We start from the raw sequence: 17,443 nt of genomic DNA on the forward strand, positions 1-17,443 counted from the left end.
GGATTAAATATGGTGCATTTAAGGTGTAAAATTTTAGGTGTAAGGTGTTATTTTACTTCGCTTTTTGTGCAACTTTTGACTAATTTGCGAAGATGGGGATGAGTGATGATATGATGAATGGACACTCACAAACATCCATGCCCAGGCCAGGATTCGAACCCGGGACCCCTGGCGCGATGTTCTAACCACTCCGCCATGGGCCGGCTTGGGGGTAATGCGTCCACGGTTTTGGGTGAAATGTGCGCCCCTGTTTAGGGGGAGGGGCAGATCAAGTATAGTGTTAAGTGAAGCTAAAAAGGTTACTTTCAATAGACACGCTGTCATACTTTAATACTTTACGGGGATTATAACATCATTTGGGGGGACGCGCCTTTGCCCTTGTTGGAAGGAAGAGCGTCCTATAAAATCGAAATAAATCGCACACAAACCATTATTTTCATTTAACTCGGGATCTCGGGCGACTGACCTAGTTGCCCCTCCTGTCGACAACCCCCTTACACACCCAACATTTCTTCAACACCCCGTTAAAATTTTGAACAAATGCCGCTTACATTTACCCCCAACGAACTCCGCCCCAGATGGAAAATTCTAGCTAATTCCCTGTTCTTGAATCTCCGCAGCCAGAATTTAGGGCATCTCTATGAACAGTAGTAATGATTTGTGTGCTATTTACCGCTATACTCAGCACCTTCCTTCACCATCCGTACATTTCTTACGCGGCGACACACCCTACGATAAAAGTTCACGAATAACTGTGAAACCAAAAGTTCTCTTTTTCCCGCGCCAGAAGTGTAAAGGGGGGAGGGGAGGCAGAAAAACGATTGCACAGTTCCAATGCGCGGCGTTAGATGCAGCGGGTGGGGGACCTGGCGCGAGGCTAGTGACGTACGCGGCAGTGGCCAATGACTGAGGTCCCGCTAAGTAACGTGACCTTTATGTAACGCCGATGCGTTTCGTATCTTTTGTAATCCTGTCTTTCCAGCATGCTGCGCCGCTCGGATTCATTGCAAGTGAAGTGTTCGTAGGAGTAAGGTGTTGGAATGGTGCGAAGTGACTGTGTGATAACTTGCGAGTGTTTTTTGTCAATCGTTCCTGTTTCGGAAATTGTCCGTGACAGTTAAAACAAAAATATTAGTGTGTTGTGTCTGTGCATGTGTACATGTTAGGCTGGCGAGCATGGCCGAGGTAGCGAGGGATGCGTTTGTAAACAGCAACTACAGGCTGGCAGCCGAAATGTACGAAAGTTGTTTGAAGGAAAGGGGACACAAGCCTTTCGATGTTTATTTTGGCTACGGCGACTCTCTGGCTAAGTCAGGCAGAATCAGGGAAGCTCTAGATGTGTATTCTCACTGCTACAGACTGGGTACAGTGCCCCAGGACAGGTTGAAACACTTGGCTAGCGCCTTACTCGAGGTCGTTGCCGGCGATCCCGCTCTAGTGCAACAAAGGAACGCAGCCAGCAGGGTCAACCAGAGTGACAGTAGGTTCACGTGTCCCATATGCGAGGGGGTGCTTCTGCAGCCGGTTACAACAGTGTGTGGACACACTTTCTGTCGCAAGTGTCTGGTCAAGGATTCGTCAAAAACTTGCAGGAAGTGTGGACATAGGTTCGCGGGTTCGAATCTTGAAAACGTCGAAACTAACATACTCGTCAAGAGTTTGGTGGAAAAGTGGTGGAGTTGTGAGCTCGATTCTGCGAGAATCAGAGAAGAAGGGAATGATCTGTTTGAGAAGAATGAACTGGAGGCAGCCCTTTGTAAATACAATGAAGCAGCCTTGTATGGTAAGTACATTAATAAAATATAATTAATAAAACTAAATCTTTACAATGTGCTGTTTACTCTAAGTGTATTTGCCTTGTACGCATTTTAAAGAGTTTCGTTTTGTTTGATTAACGTAAGCTTTCCTTCTTACAATTTTGTGCAAGTAGGTAAGCCTATATAATTTACCCCCAAATATTTCGGGCGTAGACCGTTCGACTCCCGCCCTAGAAATTGACATATTCATTTCAAGTTACAAAAAAAGAGGAAGCTTTTTTTATTGTTAATAACACAAAATTCAGGAACCAAGTTATATTTTCATGTACTACCATTTAACCCAAAGAATTAATGATTTTACACTTTCTAAAATTCCAAAAAATATAGTTTTATGTGAGAGGTCACACAACAAACTTTACGAGTAAAATGTTCCCCTAACTTTTTTAACTTTTCGTGAACAAGATGTGTAAAAATTAATAACAAAATAGGAGACTTAAACTTTGCAAGTTAAGTGTATTTTGTTTAAACTACTGGGACCTGAGAAACAAGGAAACAAAGAGTGATTTTTTATGATTTTTCAGATGTAACTGGTATTTTGCATAGTAGACGTGGACACTATTTTTATGGGATAGAAAACTTAGTCTCTCCCCCACCCCTATCAAAGTTATGCCCAAATTCGATTCGAGCCCCTCCCCCCCCAAAAAAAATTAGGCCCCAGGTTACGCTCATGGTGTAAGGGTTGGTGCTATTGTTAATTGTCAGTTCTCCCTGTCAACAACGTTTCCTTTGTATTTACTATTTACTTTACCATGCACACGCACAGGTGTGCGTTCTTTCTATACATTGGTGTTGGCTGGGCGAGTGCATATTTCCTCAATTTGGTACCTGTGAACATTTAGTTGTCAACACGTGTTTGCAGTTTCCCATGTATACTTCCAGTGTCTGCTTGCGTCACGTAAAATGACAAGAATTGTAGTGCATTTTAAAATTTTAAGGACCTTCTTTCTGAACAAGTCTGACTGGTTGTATACACCGTTGCCCTTGTCATGGTCCTAGAGTTAACAAAACAAGCTGCAGTTGTTCAGTTATTACTACTATAAGGTGTGTACTAGGCTGTGTGTGTTCATTTACGATCAACTTTAAGTTTACCATAATATAATTTCAGTAATGATATTGATGGATTGAATCACTCGTACACAACTCAATTTAAGAACAAGTTTGTCAAATAATGTTTGAACTCAGCTTTGTGCTCAGATAGGATAATCTGGACTGGACCTACAGTTCAAAGTGGGATCCGAACTGTGCTTCCAAAATGATCAAAACTGGGACCCCATGATTACAATGCGACAGTGTTACTAGGAGGAGGCTCAAGTATGCATATAATACAATGAAATGGTTCACACTACTACTGTTTCTCGAAGTATGGTTCGAAGCCTATGGGCCTGAAACCTCCAATAAGAAAAGAGTGATGATTATCCGGCAAATAGGAGAACTCCTGACGAAGTTTAGTTGAGAAGGATAAGATGGATTTTTTTTAGTATTTGAAGGTAGAATTGCTTTTATGAACCATAATACTACTGTAATACTGATGGCTCAAAAACGGTTATAGGCTGGAAGAATCGCTAGTAATCAGAAGCTACAGGAAGTGGATGGGATTTTCAAGGATTCAAACTTGTTTGGGAGATAATAGTGTCTTAATTGAAGGCTTGAGGCTGCACCTATCCAGGTGTAGCAAAAAAGAATGCAAGCTTGATAGAAGAATGCCTTGACCTCCAGGCTACCATCACCGTTTTTTAAACGAAGGTCATCATTAGATAGAAATAATTCCACGCCCTAATTCCATGCCATCCATCTGAGGCATGCGTTTATTTGTTGGTGCCTTGCTAATGAAAATAGGATTGACACACAGGTAGAGGGCCTCCCGATGGCGCAGTGGTAGCGTCGTCGCCTTGTAATCAAGGGGTCCCGGGTCCGATACCCGGTGGAGGCACATAGTGGTTCGGATCCCAATTTAAACTATAGGTCCAGTCCCGATTTGCCTTACTGTTCATAAATTGGACTTAAAACACCAAATCAATCAGCATACAAGTAGAAGGAAAAATTGATGGAATTGTGCGGATGCAGGTTTCGTCGGATATCAAGTGCCTGTTCCAGAAAAGTAGTGCAATTCCCCGCAGCATCTCCGGCTTCCCTACTTGTACAGTGGGATCCATGAGTAGGCCATTATCGTGCAAATTGTCCATCACAATGTTCGTGCACTTTATTTGACTCAATAAGAGCTTCAAGAATTAAAAATTAAAAGGAAACTCAAAACAAGCTGTTGACAACTTCTGCACCAGCGTACATAAAGAATCATAGCTTAAAAACACAGGATGCGAGAGAAAAATGAATTATTAATGAAAATAGTCATGGACAATTTGCACGGTAATGCCCATGGATCCCATTGTACGTATGCAGATCAATCGCAATTAATTGCTGGAACTTTATTCTGCAATTCTGAGAAATAACCTAATTAAGTAGCACCCCCCCCCCCCTCATACCCCATAGTTCTTCTCCAGTACTCTCACTAACTGCTTAGGTTCTTGCTTGCTTTATATCTATTTTTGGCCATTTCTAGAACGTTTTTGGGCATTATTCCTCCATTCTTGCCTTAAAGGCGTCAATTTCCTCTTTTAAAACCATTCCAAGTGCCAAATTCGGATGCTTTCAGTACCTGTTATAGGTTTTCATGTCCGCGAATCCGTCCTTTACTCATAATTGCAGATGACCACTGCCGCCAAGAAATAACACGGTGCAGAAACTTACGTAATCCATTTGAAAGAGCTGTTGCAGGAACATTTGCCAAAGAATGAATCATGAACATAAATTGCTCAAGATATTTACATTATTTATTCTGTATAATTCAGTTATCTAAAAATTAGCTGTGATGTTTATCGAAATAGGTTATCACTCTTTCGTGCCATGCTTAATAAGATTAGTAAAATAACTGCAACTTCCTTGTAACTGACCAATCCCAGAAGGAATGGTGCAGAGGAAGTGATTATTATTAATCCAAGTCCCACGTGTCGAGCAGTTAGGACGGTTTCTTTGTTTTCATAGAGTTACGTAACGGAGTCTGTCCAAAAGCTGGTTGTATTCAACGCCTTTTGTTCTCGTGTAGTGCTTGTTCCGTTCGGAGGCTATTTAGCCAGTTGGATTTCCGCGCACAGACTATTTCATATGGGTAAGAAACAGGCCTGAAAAGAGAGATTGTTTTGTGGTTCCGATAGAAAGTGTGTAAGCACTATGTCATTGACCCTGTGCAAGCCTTGAAAGCGCAGATAACAGTAGTGTTGCTAACCCGCGTGTACGAAAATGATTCTAGAACACAGTTTTATCGAGAGAGCTGCCATCTTTTGATGTTTTCTTACAAGATTGTATTTTTACTGAAGTTGGATTTTGTATTGTATTTTTACTGAAGTTGGATTTTGTTTTCACATGCCAAGAACTTTTACGAACGTATGTACATAACTAGAAGGTTATGACGGATCTGTTACGTAAGATGGAATATCAATTGGAGATCAAAACAGTGCAACACTGTGCTTAATTTAAGAATACATCCGATCGGGACCACATTTAAGTATTTCACATCCAAATACAAATTAGAACTGCAAGACAAATTCCGATTAGTTTATATCTGAGTGTAAACAAACTTTGTCAAAAACGAACACAAGGGTCCATCATAAAATGCATAATTTGCAATCTTTATTTATTTTCAATACTTCAACTGTGTTCCCTATTCAGCAGAAAACTGTATTTTCTCCCATATCTGATTACGGCAATTTTCTGTACTTGTATCATACAAGGGCTTGTTTAAACCTTATAAAGGGTTTATGCTTCCGTTCACTGGGGGTGGTTGGGTTCCAAAAGTGGTGGGAGGGGCAAGGACAGTTTACTTTCCCTTGGTAGATAAGGTTTAGCATAGTGCAGGAGCAAAAGTCGCAAAAAGTGGGGGGGGGGGCAACTAACTGCCCCTTAATCGCCGCCACTGCTTCCTTTCAAAATAAAAATTTTAAAATTCCAAAAAATGTTTTCCCAAATTTTGATGATTTCTATTTGGAAATAATGGTGACTTACGTTGGCCCATGAATATTGAATCTTGTGCTTTATCACACATTTCCCATGTACAATGACAAACAAGTGTGAAGGGAAGGTGGGAATGAGACTTTACTCCTGTAGAGGGAAATAGTTGATGTGTCGTATTTTATTTTGGAGAGTTCTGAAGGTTTTTTTAATTTTTTTCCCGATGATTTTCCTTTGAACAGGTATCGATCGGTAAGCTGCACACCATTAGATGTGCTCTACCCACACGTTTTATCAGCCTTCAAAGGTCTATTGGTTAGCGTGAAACGTTTTGAAATCAGGCATTCATAAATTGTTAGCAAAGTTTATTTCCAAGTCAACCTAGCCCCACAATTTTATTGGAAGTATTTTTATTGCACAACATGCATAATATATGCATAAATTTGGTTATTTTTATTGACGTCTAAACGTTTGTGATATTGTTTTCCATTACATTCGATCAAACAAACAATTTTATTTTAAGTAGCGGGAAAAAGGGAACGTGATAGAAATGTTAAAATATCGCTTACATTCTTTCGAAAGAGAACAGTGCATTGCCGTATTTGAATATACAAGGAATTTAGAGTTAGTCGTTGAAATAATTGTAATAGTAAGGTACAAAAAGAGTTTCTACTGTGGTAAAAGTCGAAGCTTTTTAATGTTCAGAGTTGGCAACCCCGTTGCACATTGTTTGCTGTCTGTATTATTTTCCCGGTTGCGCTTCTCTAAGGTTAATGCCCGCTTTCCGGATGTTACAGTGCATTCTCCTCGTAACCATTCACTCTTTCTAAGCGGTAAAAGAGAAAGGCAGGCTTAGAAAAACACTCACCAGATACTGTTAGTTTCTAATAACCAAATTGTTCATACTTCCTGAAAACTAAGTGTTAGTTATCAACAGAAGTATGATCTGAACGAAAGGCTTGCTTTAAGGCATAACAAGTGTCTTGTGTAAATATATAACAAAGTTTTCAATTGATCCAATGTTGTGCTTGTAATTTTTTACTATCAAATTTAACTCTGGATTCACTGATTTGTTAAATTTTCCGTCCAATAGAAGATCATTTGTATTTTTTAAAATGATTATCCGTCGCTTTTTTTACCACTTTTGAGGAAGCCTCTCCGAACGTGTAGTGGTAACGTCGTCTCCTTGTAATCAAAGGGGTCCCGGGTTTGATACCCGGTGGAGGTACATAATGCTTTGGCTGCCACTTTAAACTGTATGTCCAGTCCCGATTAGCCTATCTGTGTACAAAGTGGACTTAAAACAAAAACTCAAGCTCTACCACTTTTGGGGGTGAATGATTACATGCCATTGAAGGAATGCTCGTAAAGAAACGGAAGTATCTACGCCGGGACTCGAACCCGGAACGTACGACGACGAGATCGTAAGTACACCGCTCTACATGCTCAGCCACGGAAGTAACAAACACAAAACAAAGAAATATAAGATGTAAAAATGGCATAATCACGTACGTTTGTATAACACTGCTCCAATAACGTAAAAACATCATCTCTGTTATCTTGAACAAATTCACCGGTGAGTAACAGCATAAAAAAAGATTGTTACGTAATTGCTTATGTAAATTGGAAGGAGGAGGAGATTATAACTGGTAAAGTTAGGCGCAGTTTCTTCCGAATTGTAAATATTGCGTACATTTTAGTCACTCAATTGAACTTTTCTGCTTGTTGATTTTGATCATGGTGCCTTATTAACATTGTTTGAAATATATTAATTTCCATTCTACTGTATCCTATATGAGTGTTATTGTTACACATTTTGACAAGTTTCTCATAAAACTCTGCCTCTACTACCAGAAACGTACTAAGACTGGTTGCGAATTATTCGCAAGTGTTCATTACCCACTAACAAAATGCAGATATAATATTTTCAGTAATCCTTCAATTTAAAGTCAGTGTTCATGTGATGTGAACATAGCTTTCATGTACGTTTTTCTTTATATCACTGAAGGTGGTCTCACTTGTTGCATTTTCGTACCGCTAGCGGCGCTAGTTAAGGGTTGTGGTGAGTATTGCCTCAAAAACAAATGCCTGAAGGGCAATGGAAAACTCTTGTCTGCCGCCCGTAACCAGGTCAATGACAAGCAGTGGATTGAGAACGAGGACACCCGTGTTTTACGAGTTTTTGCGAAATAAGTGTGTCATGAGAAAGGTTGAATCGTAACGCAAATGAACATACCGCCATGCTTGCATCTTGTGCGGAACTATTTTTAAGTGCAGGAAGTAAGTTTCGCGACGAGCAAAAGTAATATGAACGACTGCTTTCTGATTGGACAGCTGAGAATTACTTTTTGTGAAAACATTCAGTCTATGAGGTTCTTGTCGGGCACGTTCCCATCCTTGTTATGTGCACACAGTATCGCATATTTTATTACCGAAACTCTCTTTTTTTTACTGATATGGTTTTCTACTTTTGGGTTTATCGTGACGATAAGGATGCATGATAAATGATGGGGCAAACAAAGATACATCCTTATCGGAGTTCGAACCTGGAGCCTCTATGGAGTCCGGTACCAAAACTTAATGATTGCTTCTAGGTCATACAGAAAGAAGCGGTATATTTAATACATGTCTTTTTAACTTAAATTCTTAGACCATAATATGTAGGGATAGGATTTTCATGACTTATCCTATTTTTTTTGGTAAGGGTGATGTGTTCCCTAAATATATAGAAATCATATTATAAAGAAACTAATTTATTAAGGTGCTTTTAGGGGCATATTTGGTCATTTTTACGTGATTCAGCATATTTTCGCTTTTTCAAGCGAATTTAATATACAGCCATTTTCGAAGTGGATTTGTTCTTACTCCGATGTTCACTCAAGTTGTTGAATTTTGCGTCAGTTTATTTCCTGAAAAATGGTGAAAACCAGTCACCTTTTCTAAAGGAATGAAATCAGAAAAATGGACTTTGGCCCAAAATAACGCTGAGAAAATATTTGCTTATTGTTGAATTTCTTCGAAGTATAGATCACTGTTTATTTTCTGCAAAATTATGAGAACTACCTTTCTCCCCTAATGCAATGCAATACAATTTTTCTCTCGATTCTATAAAACTTGAGCCGAATGACATTGTTTACTTTAAAAATGTTCCTTTTGTGTCAGCGGAAGTAGAAAGAAGCCTTTCTCAGTACAAGGCTTTGCTGGCTGACAATAGACGATCATTTTTATTTGAAAATTTACAGAGAGTATTCATTGTACATTGCAACTCAGGCCTCATAAAGTGAACTAAAAATAGTATGTGAAAATATCGCTGCATGTGTTAAAAATTGATGTTTGAAGCTTGAAACAGTTCAGTTGCAAGGGCATATTTTTCAAATTATAGTGCATATTTTTCTAAACGTATAGGTCATAAAAGCATTTTTTTATTTTGCATATTTTGGTGATTTTTACGTCATAAAATCCTAGCCTTAATAATATGGTTTTATTTAAATTAGTCGGTTGTCAACTCCTTAAAGGTAATATTTATATATTTTTTCACTAACAGTTTTACGAATTGTTTCTTGCACCACCGAAGCTGGTCTATTTGATTCATTGTGTTTATCGTTTCACTTGTTTCATCTATCATTTATGGCCACGTCGTCATGATTAACGCAAAGGTGAAGAAAATAGACGAAATAACTAGATACAAGAAATCTTTAATTTCATCTTGCTGTTATCACGATCAGAAGCCACGAAGATCCTAGGTTCGAATCCTGGATGTGTCGTATTTGTTGCAATATTTATTTATTTAATTCATCACTCATCGTCGTGGTCGTGATATACTTGTAGAGTTAGAAGAATGAGGGAACGTAAAGCAAACGTTTCTGATGGACTTTTTACGCTACCTATGACACGTGTAGTATAACTTAGAGAGAGATAAGATGTATGGTATTGCCTAATTCTGTTATTTTTGTCCATTTTTGCCACTTTCGGCTAATAGCGACGATGAGGATTGATGATGACAGAGAGACTGAACAACCCAAGACTACAACACACAGAGGATTTATCTTACTGTGCGTTCAGACGCCAGAGCTACGTTAACTGGAACAAATAGATTTTCCAGGATTGTTTACATAACTTGTCACAAAGTCACCCCTTGAACTTCACAACCTAGATATAGTAAATTGAATGCATGATATAATTATATTTTTTAAAAAATGAAACTTTGTTATCGTTTTGTCGAATCTACAGTTCTGAGTTCTATTCATTCTTAAGCTTGATTCACATCTACACTCCAGTAACGAACGCTCAGATCCCAGCATTAGGGGAGAGTGACCTGAATGTTGCTTGAGCGTAGATGTGAATGGACACTTCTGGGTTGTAACGATCACATTGTACAACCATTGTTGATTGAAATAACTTTCACTGTAGCTTCGAGTAAGAATATTGACAAAATAAATAACAAGTATTAAGTTAAAGATATCACACATACAAGTACAGTAAGCGTAGCTGTGGCCGGACGAACATTTTAATATGCTGGGCATTGAACCCGGAACCCTTGGATACAAATCCTTGTTGGTAGATGAGCACGGTGCAAAGTGAAGGACCTAGGGAGAAATATGGGATCGGCGGCACGGCAGAGGGAAGCTTCACGTGGAGAGTTTGTGCAGCATTTCCTGTTGTAACAGAGTTTCGACTGCAAGTTACATAACGGCACCCTCTGTGACGCAGTGGGTAGCGTAATGCACCACGATGCCAGATGTCCAAGGTTCGAACTGGTCAGGCTTGGATGTATGGTTTGTGAATCACCATTCATCATCATCGTCGCGATTAACCTAATAGCAAAATAACTTAATGACAAATATATAATTAAATATAGTGAAGCACTACGGATCGAGGGGCCAGCATACTTAGAAGCTTGGGAAACACATGTATACATCACTGTGTTTGTCTCACCATTTTATAATTGATAGGGCCAGTTTAGCGAGGAGCATAGGCAATATTGAGTTCTTCCATTCCTCTGGATCATGTCTCGAAAATGTAACTAGCTACATGAAGTGTATTTTATGCACATTCCCTGATTTTATATTTTTTTGCAGATTTTCTTAACTTACGTCGCTTTTCAAAGCAACTAGTAATAACAACAGAACGGTTGATTGATTGAATTGATGTTTTACGTTCACTTTATGCACAATAAGGCTAATTGGGACTGGACCTACAGTTCAAAGTGGGATTCGAACCACTATGTGCCTCCACCGAGTATCGAACCCGGGACCCCTTGATTACAAGGCGACGACGCTACCACTGCACCATCGGGAAGACCCTAACAACAGAACGAAAGAAGCATCCATATCGTATACGGGATTCGAACCTAGGCCAGGAGTTGGGGAGCATAAGGGCTACAGCCCCGGGGGAAATTGCTTTGGAAAGGGTGTAAAAATGAAAAAAATCGACTTCCAATCCAATCTGGACGAAACAATTTGATAAGAAATAACTCTTGATCAGTCTCTCGACAAAGTTACAGATATCGAGCCTCAGACTCAATTTCAGTAGACACACGAATTGATCATAACTCGGCAATCTCAACCTTGAACTCGTAATACTTGCTTACAAATCCAAAACAGCAGACCTGAACTAGTGTTTTCATAATAATAATAAAGAAAACTGCCCTGGCCTTGAATGCATATAACAGCCTTACTCTTCAAGGTAAGAAAATGACACGCTGTGCTAATCGAGGACTTAAGCAGTCAGTTTTGTTAACAGCTAAAGGCAAAGCAAAATTACTTTTTTTTTCGCTGGGACTATACTGTCAGAGTGTATTCTTTTATCATGATGTAACACTCGATGACGATTTGCGAGACAATAATGAGTGAGTCCGTGTCACGACTGTGCATAAACTGTTTGGAAGTTTGTGTCTTTTACTTTTCAAATTTATATTTTTAGAGCACATACTACTGCGTCCACCATGTTTCATTACATAACTCCATGCATTGCAGTACTTTCATTATATAACTTGCTTCAACCACGTAACCCACTTCACCGTGCTAATTCTCAGATAAGACTGGAGTGTCTTTGGTGTTGATCACACCACCTCCACCTGCAACCAATATTTATCGTATAAGGGCCATGGATGTCCTGAAAGGGGGGACAAGGGGTGGAGGCCCCCGGAAAATTAAAGTATACCAAATTTTATATATTTCACATTATAATTTCATTTCAGTCACAGTAATATGTGTTTATTATTGAAAGGGCATTGCAGGAACATGGTACCTTCAACCTGTAGCAATGTTTCTTGAGCGAACAATACTATTACGGAGGAATGTGCCTGCTTTGCCTCTTCCCCTCCTGGAGAAAAACACCTTTCTTGCCCCTCCCTGGAGAAAATCCTCCGGACATCCATGATAAGGACTGATTTTCTCGTGAGGCGTTCAAATATCGGATTTTTTGTTCTGTAATCTGTCCGTGAATGTTTGTCACTGTCCCTTTATCAGTTCCATCCAATCATCATTTGATTCCTTCATCGTCTCGATTAACCAAAAGTGGCATAAAATTGACGTAAAGTAAAACCAATGAACGCCTTATGTGCTATCCAGGACAGGAAAAGTGGCCTTGAAGTGAAGCATAGTGTGTGAGACTAATGAGGAACTGCTTAATCATGCATCGCTGTGTGTTCACTCATCATTTTTCGAAATTCCCGCTTAATGTATGGATATAAACACGCGGTGTGCACTGTTGCCAAGTTAGCCTCTTGGCTCTTAAAATTTCCAAGTGCTCCAAGGAGGTTTTTATTTCCATACGAGGGTAAATTTCGCTCCAAATCAGTAAATTCGGATCAAAGATATGTTTTTCATGATATCTCGTACCACTTTTCGTTATGAGCTGAGAACTTAGAAAGCAAGGGTCACGTGTGTGTTACGGGTGGCTTGCCGAACTTTTTGTTGTAGGGGAAGAGCCTTTATTGCCAGCGTGAGATGGCGTAGAAGGAAAGTGACAGGGCTTTCTCCATTGTGTTACCTTCCAGGTTTACGAGAATTTACAATTCTACGAATTTAATAAGCCTGGCTTGCAAGTTGAAAGCCAAGTTGAAGCTTCAACTCTGCAGTGAACACTATACTGTCTATCCAAACGCGCTGGAACAAATTTCAACATAACTTTACACTACCGCACTGCCAGCGTAACACTCTGCTCCACCCTTTACGAAACGCTGGTTACGTCATACTGCTATTTAACCCACCATGGAACATCAGGACGTCAATAATTACAACAGTGGAAACAATAGAGCAACATCCTTTCCAAATTTTGCAAAACACTTTCGAAATGTCCCGTGCCTAACTGTTATGCAACACACTTCTTTTTGGCGTCCAGATTTTCTCGGTGATTCATCTCCTCAAGCATACCAGACGGCGTAGCAAACGGAAAGACCATCTTCGTGAATCATTTGCGTTATTCACTTGTTTTTTATCTCTATTCTACATGTGACGTCATAGGAAATAGAAGTGCACTGGGGTTGAGATACATAAGTTACTCGGTTCCGTTGATGAAAGGGGTGTGAGAATAAAGTAAATATATGGAAAACGCACAATGCATCATTTTTAAGAGTTTAACTATTATACAGGGTGTCCAAAAAATCACGCACCTAAGACTTTGAACGTAAGCAACTTTGGTACAAAATGCGATAGAGACTTGAATCTTACACTGTGTGTTTACGTCAGGGCATGAAATTTCAAGTTTGAAATCAGTCGCCGGACTAAAATCTTTGGTCGCCACTATTTTATATTGATAAATAATAAAAATATGAGCAATTATTAAATATTAATGTTTGTGTAGCGCTGTCGTTCTGCACTGAAGTACCACTTATCAATCGCAGCTGCTGGGTCAAACTCTGACAGGGAGGATGGGGGAGGGGGTTCCGTTTACGGAAACTCTGAGCAAATCATCCAGTGTCTCAGTCTTCAGAGAGTTCCTGTAAGTAGTGTTGAGTTTGTTGTGACAGCTGAAACCTCCCTCACATGAGGCTGTGCTCACTGGTAGAACAGCACAAAATGTCAAAATCTGGAGCAAGTTGGGGAATCTTGCTGAACACTCTGCACTGTGGATCGGCACTGTGGATCTTCTCCAGCGTCTGATTCAAAGCTGGAGAAGGAAACAAAAGTTTGTATTCTGTCCACTCTGCTGACAGAACATCCATTTTCTCATTATAAAGGCTCGGGTTCAAGTATATGTAGAGCTTCTTTATTTCTTCTATCCCAAACTGAAGAATATTTTCTTTGGGAGGCCAACCCAAAGTGTCGAAAACATGCAGAGATGCAATCGCATCTGTTGACATAGACGGCAATGTTTCTGTGATGTACACCTTCGCATTGTTAATTAAGTTTCCTCTAACAGTCTGAAACTCTTGCACATCCCTGATCTTCCCTGAAATGGATACATGGTCCAAGAAATCTTGTTCGCTTGGTCCAACATTAGATTCCAGGTCAGCCAAAACTGAAATACAGTGTTCAATTCTTATTTTCAGAGATGAAATCAAAAGATTCTTATTTTGTAGTGCCACGCTTAAAGGGTTCAATTTCCCGTAGAAATCCAAAAGGAAGTACAGAAGCTTAACAAATTTAAATTGCTTCAAACTTTTCAGCAAATCCTTAGCTTTAGCGCCATCATTGTCTTTTCATGGGCCACCTGTTCAAGATGGGTCACAACAGCTTTCAATGATTGCAAGAGAGCTCTTTTTGCACGTTCTTTGCTGGCTAACCACCTAATAGTGTGGATATCACTCAGTTTTAGAATTTCTTCTATAACTTCTGCCGTTTCTCTCAAGAGGTGAAGTCTTGAGGCGTGTTTGACACACATTTGAAACAACGAAATTTTAGTCGCCAGCCCAAAACTTTTGGTCGCCAATGGCGACCTGGCGACCGGAAATTTCGCGGCCTGGTTTACGTTGTCTATCTGGATATTTTTTAAACATTAAACAAGACAATCATGCTCTACATGAACTTTCATTATGGCCTCAGCGTTAGAGGTCCTCACCAGTTGGTTCAAACAGTCGGCACGGCACAGGACTAGCCAGAAGAGGAGTTTAAAGTAGTGGTTGCGGAGTGTGGTGTAGGTTTTACTGTTCATTTAAGTCAAAAAGTTTGTTGCTGGGAACGAACTGCTCCAACCGGTTTTAATTCTCGCGGAAACATTCAGGCCGGTTTGCTTCTTTATACAGCAGTTTTTGTCCAGTGTCAGTCGAACTGCAACTTGGACAAAATTGCTGTGTAGAGAAGTGAATTGGGACATAGAGGCGAGTGTACAGAACCGAATCGGGAGTTCATTGGCTACCTCCCTTTTAAATCAGCTTGTGCTGTGCTGAACCGTGCCGTGGCAGCTGTTTCTTCTTTATCGTATCTCGTAGGATTATGCGAGTTTGTAGCACATTTGTACATTTAGGTCTTTACCACTAGGTGGCACAAAAATCGATAGTGTTGCTCTTCATTTGTTTCGCACGATATTTGTGCTTGCTTAAGTATTGATTCGTGAATTCTAACAGAGAGTACTGTGCAACATTATTATATTGTATCAAGTAAGCAACGAAGATTCAGTGCTAATTGTTCTTTTCAATGTGTACCTAATGCTATACCATAATATAATTGTGTATTAAATTATATTGCTGTTGCAATAAATAAATGCCTCCTGGTATATTGAGGAAACATTACAACTTTGTAGGTTGTACATTTATGAACATAACAATAAAAGAAAAGAGTTCAAGTAATAGTTCTATAACTATAACTAGTGCTTTTTTCTGGCGGTACACCGCGGTATCTTTTTATAGGTGAGAATAAAACTAATGACATTTTATTTTAACGAAAGAAATGTGTAACTACATGAACATACCACAATAAAAACCAAACTTGAAGAGTACCGGGAGCTTTCTTCGCAGAAAATAGCATTGACTGTAACTATTTAGATCTTGTCTGATGATCTGGCTCGGCAAAATTGCTCGTTGCAGTAATTGAACAGTAGTGGCATCTGCAAAGCAACAAGTGAACCAAAGTAAGGCACAAAACTTGATCAAGATATTGTTACAACAATTGAGCAACCTTGCGATGTTTTTCTGTTGCTTTGCCATTACTCTGGGCTAATCGTGCTATTGCACGTTCAATTAAGTCCGCGGTCTTACATGCGTCCTTCAATCTTTGTTGTTGCGGAAACCTGCCCAACGCTCACATCGATTAGTGAGCGCTTGGCACATACAGTAGCGTGCAAAGCTGGCTCGGTGCCCAGCTTTCGATCTCGCCATCGCAGTTCCCGAGTTTGAATCCCGACCTAGCCGTGGGTGTTCTTTGTGAGTGTACCGTCGTCAATTTCATGAAATCCTCATCTTCGCGATTAGCCAAAATTAGCAGAAAAGCGAAGTAAAATAAGCAAAATGCAAGTATAAAGTAACGTACACAATGAGCTTGGTAATTTTAGAAAGGTGGGTAAGATTTGTCAAGTGCAAGTGTGTGTGTGTCTTCCGGTAATTATTAATAGTTGTTGTCAACAATATTGCTCTGGGATGTTTTCTTATTTTTCAAGATACGCTTATGTTCCCATAAACTGTAAGTAACGTTCTTCCAAATTACTTCTCGCAGTTTTTTTTAAAGAGTTGGCCTCTTCAGAAGACTTCCTTCCCTTCTGCGTAGTATGCCATGGTGTCTGCAGTGACGTGCCAAAGGGTGGTGTTGGAGGGGGTCATAACCCTCCTTTGGCCCAGTATTTCTAAAATAAAAACGTCAAAGGCACGAAAAGATGATAAAATGAGGACTCACTAATAAAAAAAAGTATGCGTAACCCCTTTTTGAAAATCCTGGACACCCCACTGGGCGTCTAGATCTACAGCCAGTATAATCTCTAGGATTTGCGTTGTGCTTGCATGCAGTTTATCTTTCCACCGTTTGTCCTCATTGTCGCGATCAGCTAAAACAAGAAAAGGGACGTAAAATAAAGCAATCTCACAATTTTTATTTCTTGTTCGTGAATTTGCAGTTCCATCAATCACTCCGTTGGGTACGGCGATGTTCACAGACCTGACCATTGCCCCAAAATAAACTTTTTTGCATTGGTCTACTAACAAACCCCAACAAATGGTACTTTTCTGTCAGACTTGCGCGTTATCGAGAGACCTAGTAGTTACGTAATAATCACTTCGTCGCATGAAGCTGGAATAATCAACCATGGTTCATTATCTTCCAGAACAACAGCACACAATGATCGACATGACGTGGCTCGAATAAGTCGTTCGAGGCGTGTGAAACTTAGTGTGTACAGATACGTTACGTTCAAAACTGCTGTCAATAATTTTCTGGGAATTGGCACAAAGTCGAGATAAGGGGTTACGTAAGTGTACACAACGGATTTCGACCGTTCTGTTGTTGCGTAGATGCAGTCCCTTCTGTTCGGAGCTCTTTTATAGATCATGAACAAAAAGCTTCGGTCCAAGACAAAACAATTGAAGCCATCCCATGTCATCCTTCCTCCCCACCTTTATTTTTGCCTCGTGCACAGGTAGTTACGTAAACCTTGAGCCTGGAAGAGAGGGGGTGAGGTTGAAGTTCACGTGCGCGTTTCACGTGCCAAAGTATGCAGCGGTTCAGCTATCGATTTTTCTTCCCCTCAAGCGGTGG

General features: G+C 39.9%; 1 protein-coding gene across 1 annotated transcript in view; it reads left to right on the forward strand.

Annotated features, from left to right (window-relative positions):
* The first annotated feature begins 990 nt into the window (after window positions 1-990).
* The window catches only part of LOC145990884 (LON peptidase N-terminal domain and RING finger protein 3), a 46,557-nt gene continuing 30,104 nt past the window's right edge, over window positions 991-17,443 (forward strand). The window contains exon 1 of the mRNA XM_083126351.1: window positions 991-1,783. Coding sequence (XP_082982477.1) covers window positions 1,177-1,783 — 607 coding nt within the window. The 5' untranslated portion in view covers window positions 991-1,176. The remainder of the gene's footprint in view (window positions 1,784-17,443) is intronic.

The sequence above is a fragment of the Lepisma saccharinum genome, chromosome 8 (genome assembly GCF_977018435.1).
Source record: "Lepisma saccharinum chromosome 8, izLepSacc3.1, whole genome shotgun sequence".
NCBI lineage: Eukaryota > Metazoa > Arthropoda > Insecta > Zygentoma > Lepismatidae > Lepisma > Lepisma saccharinum.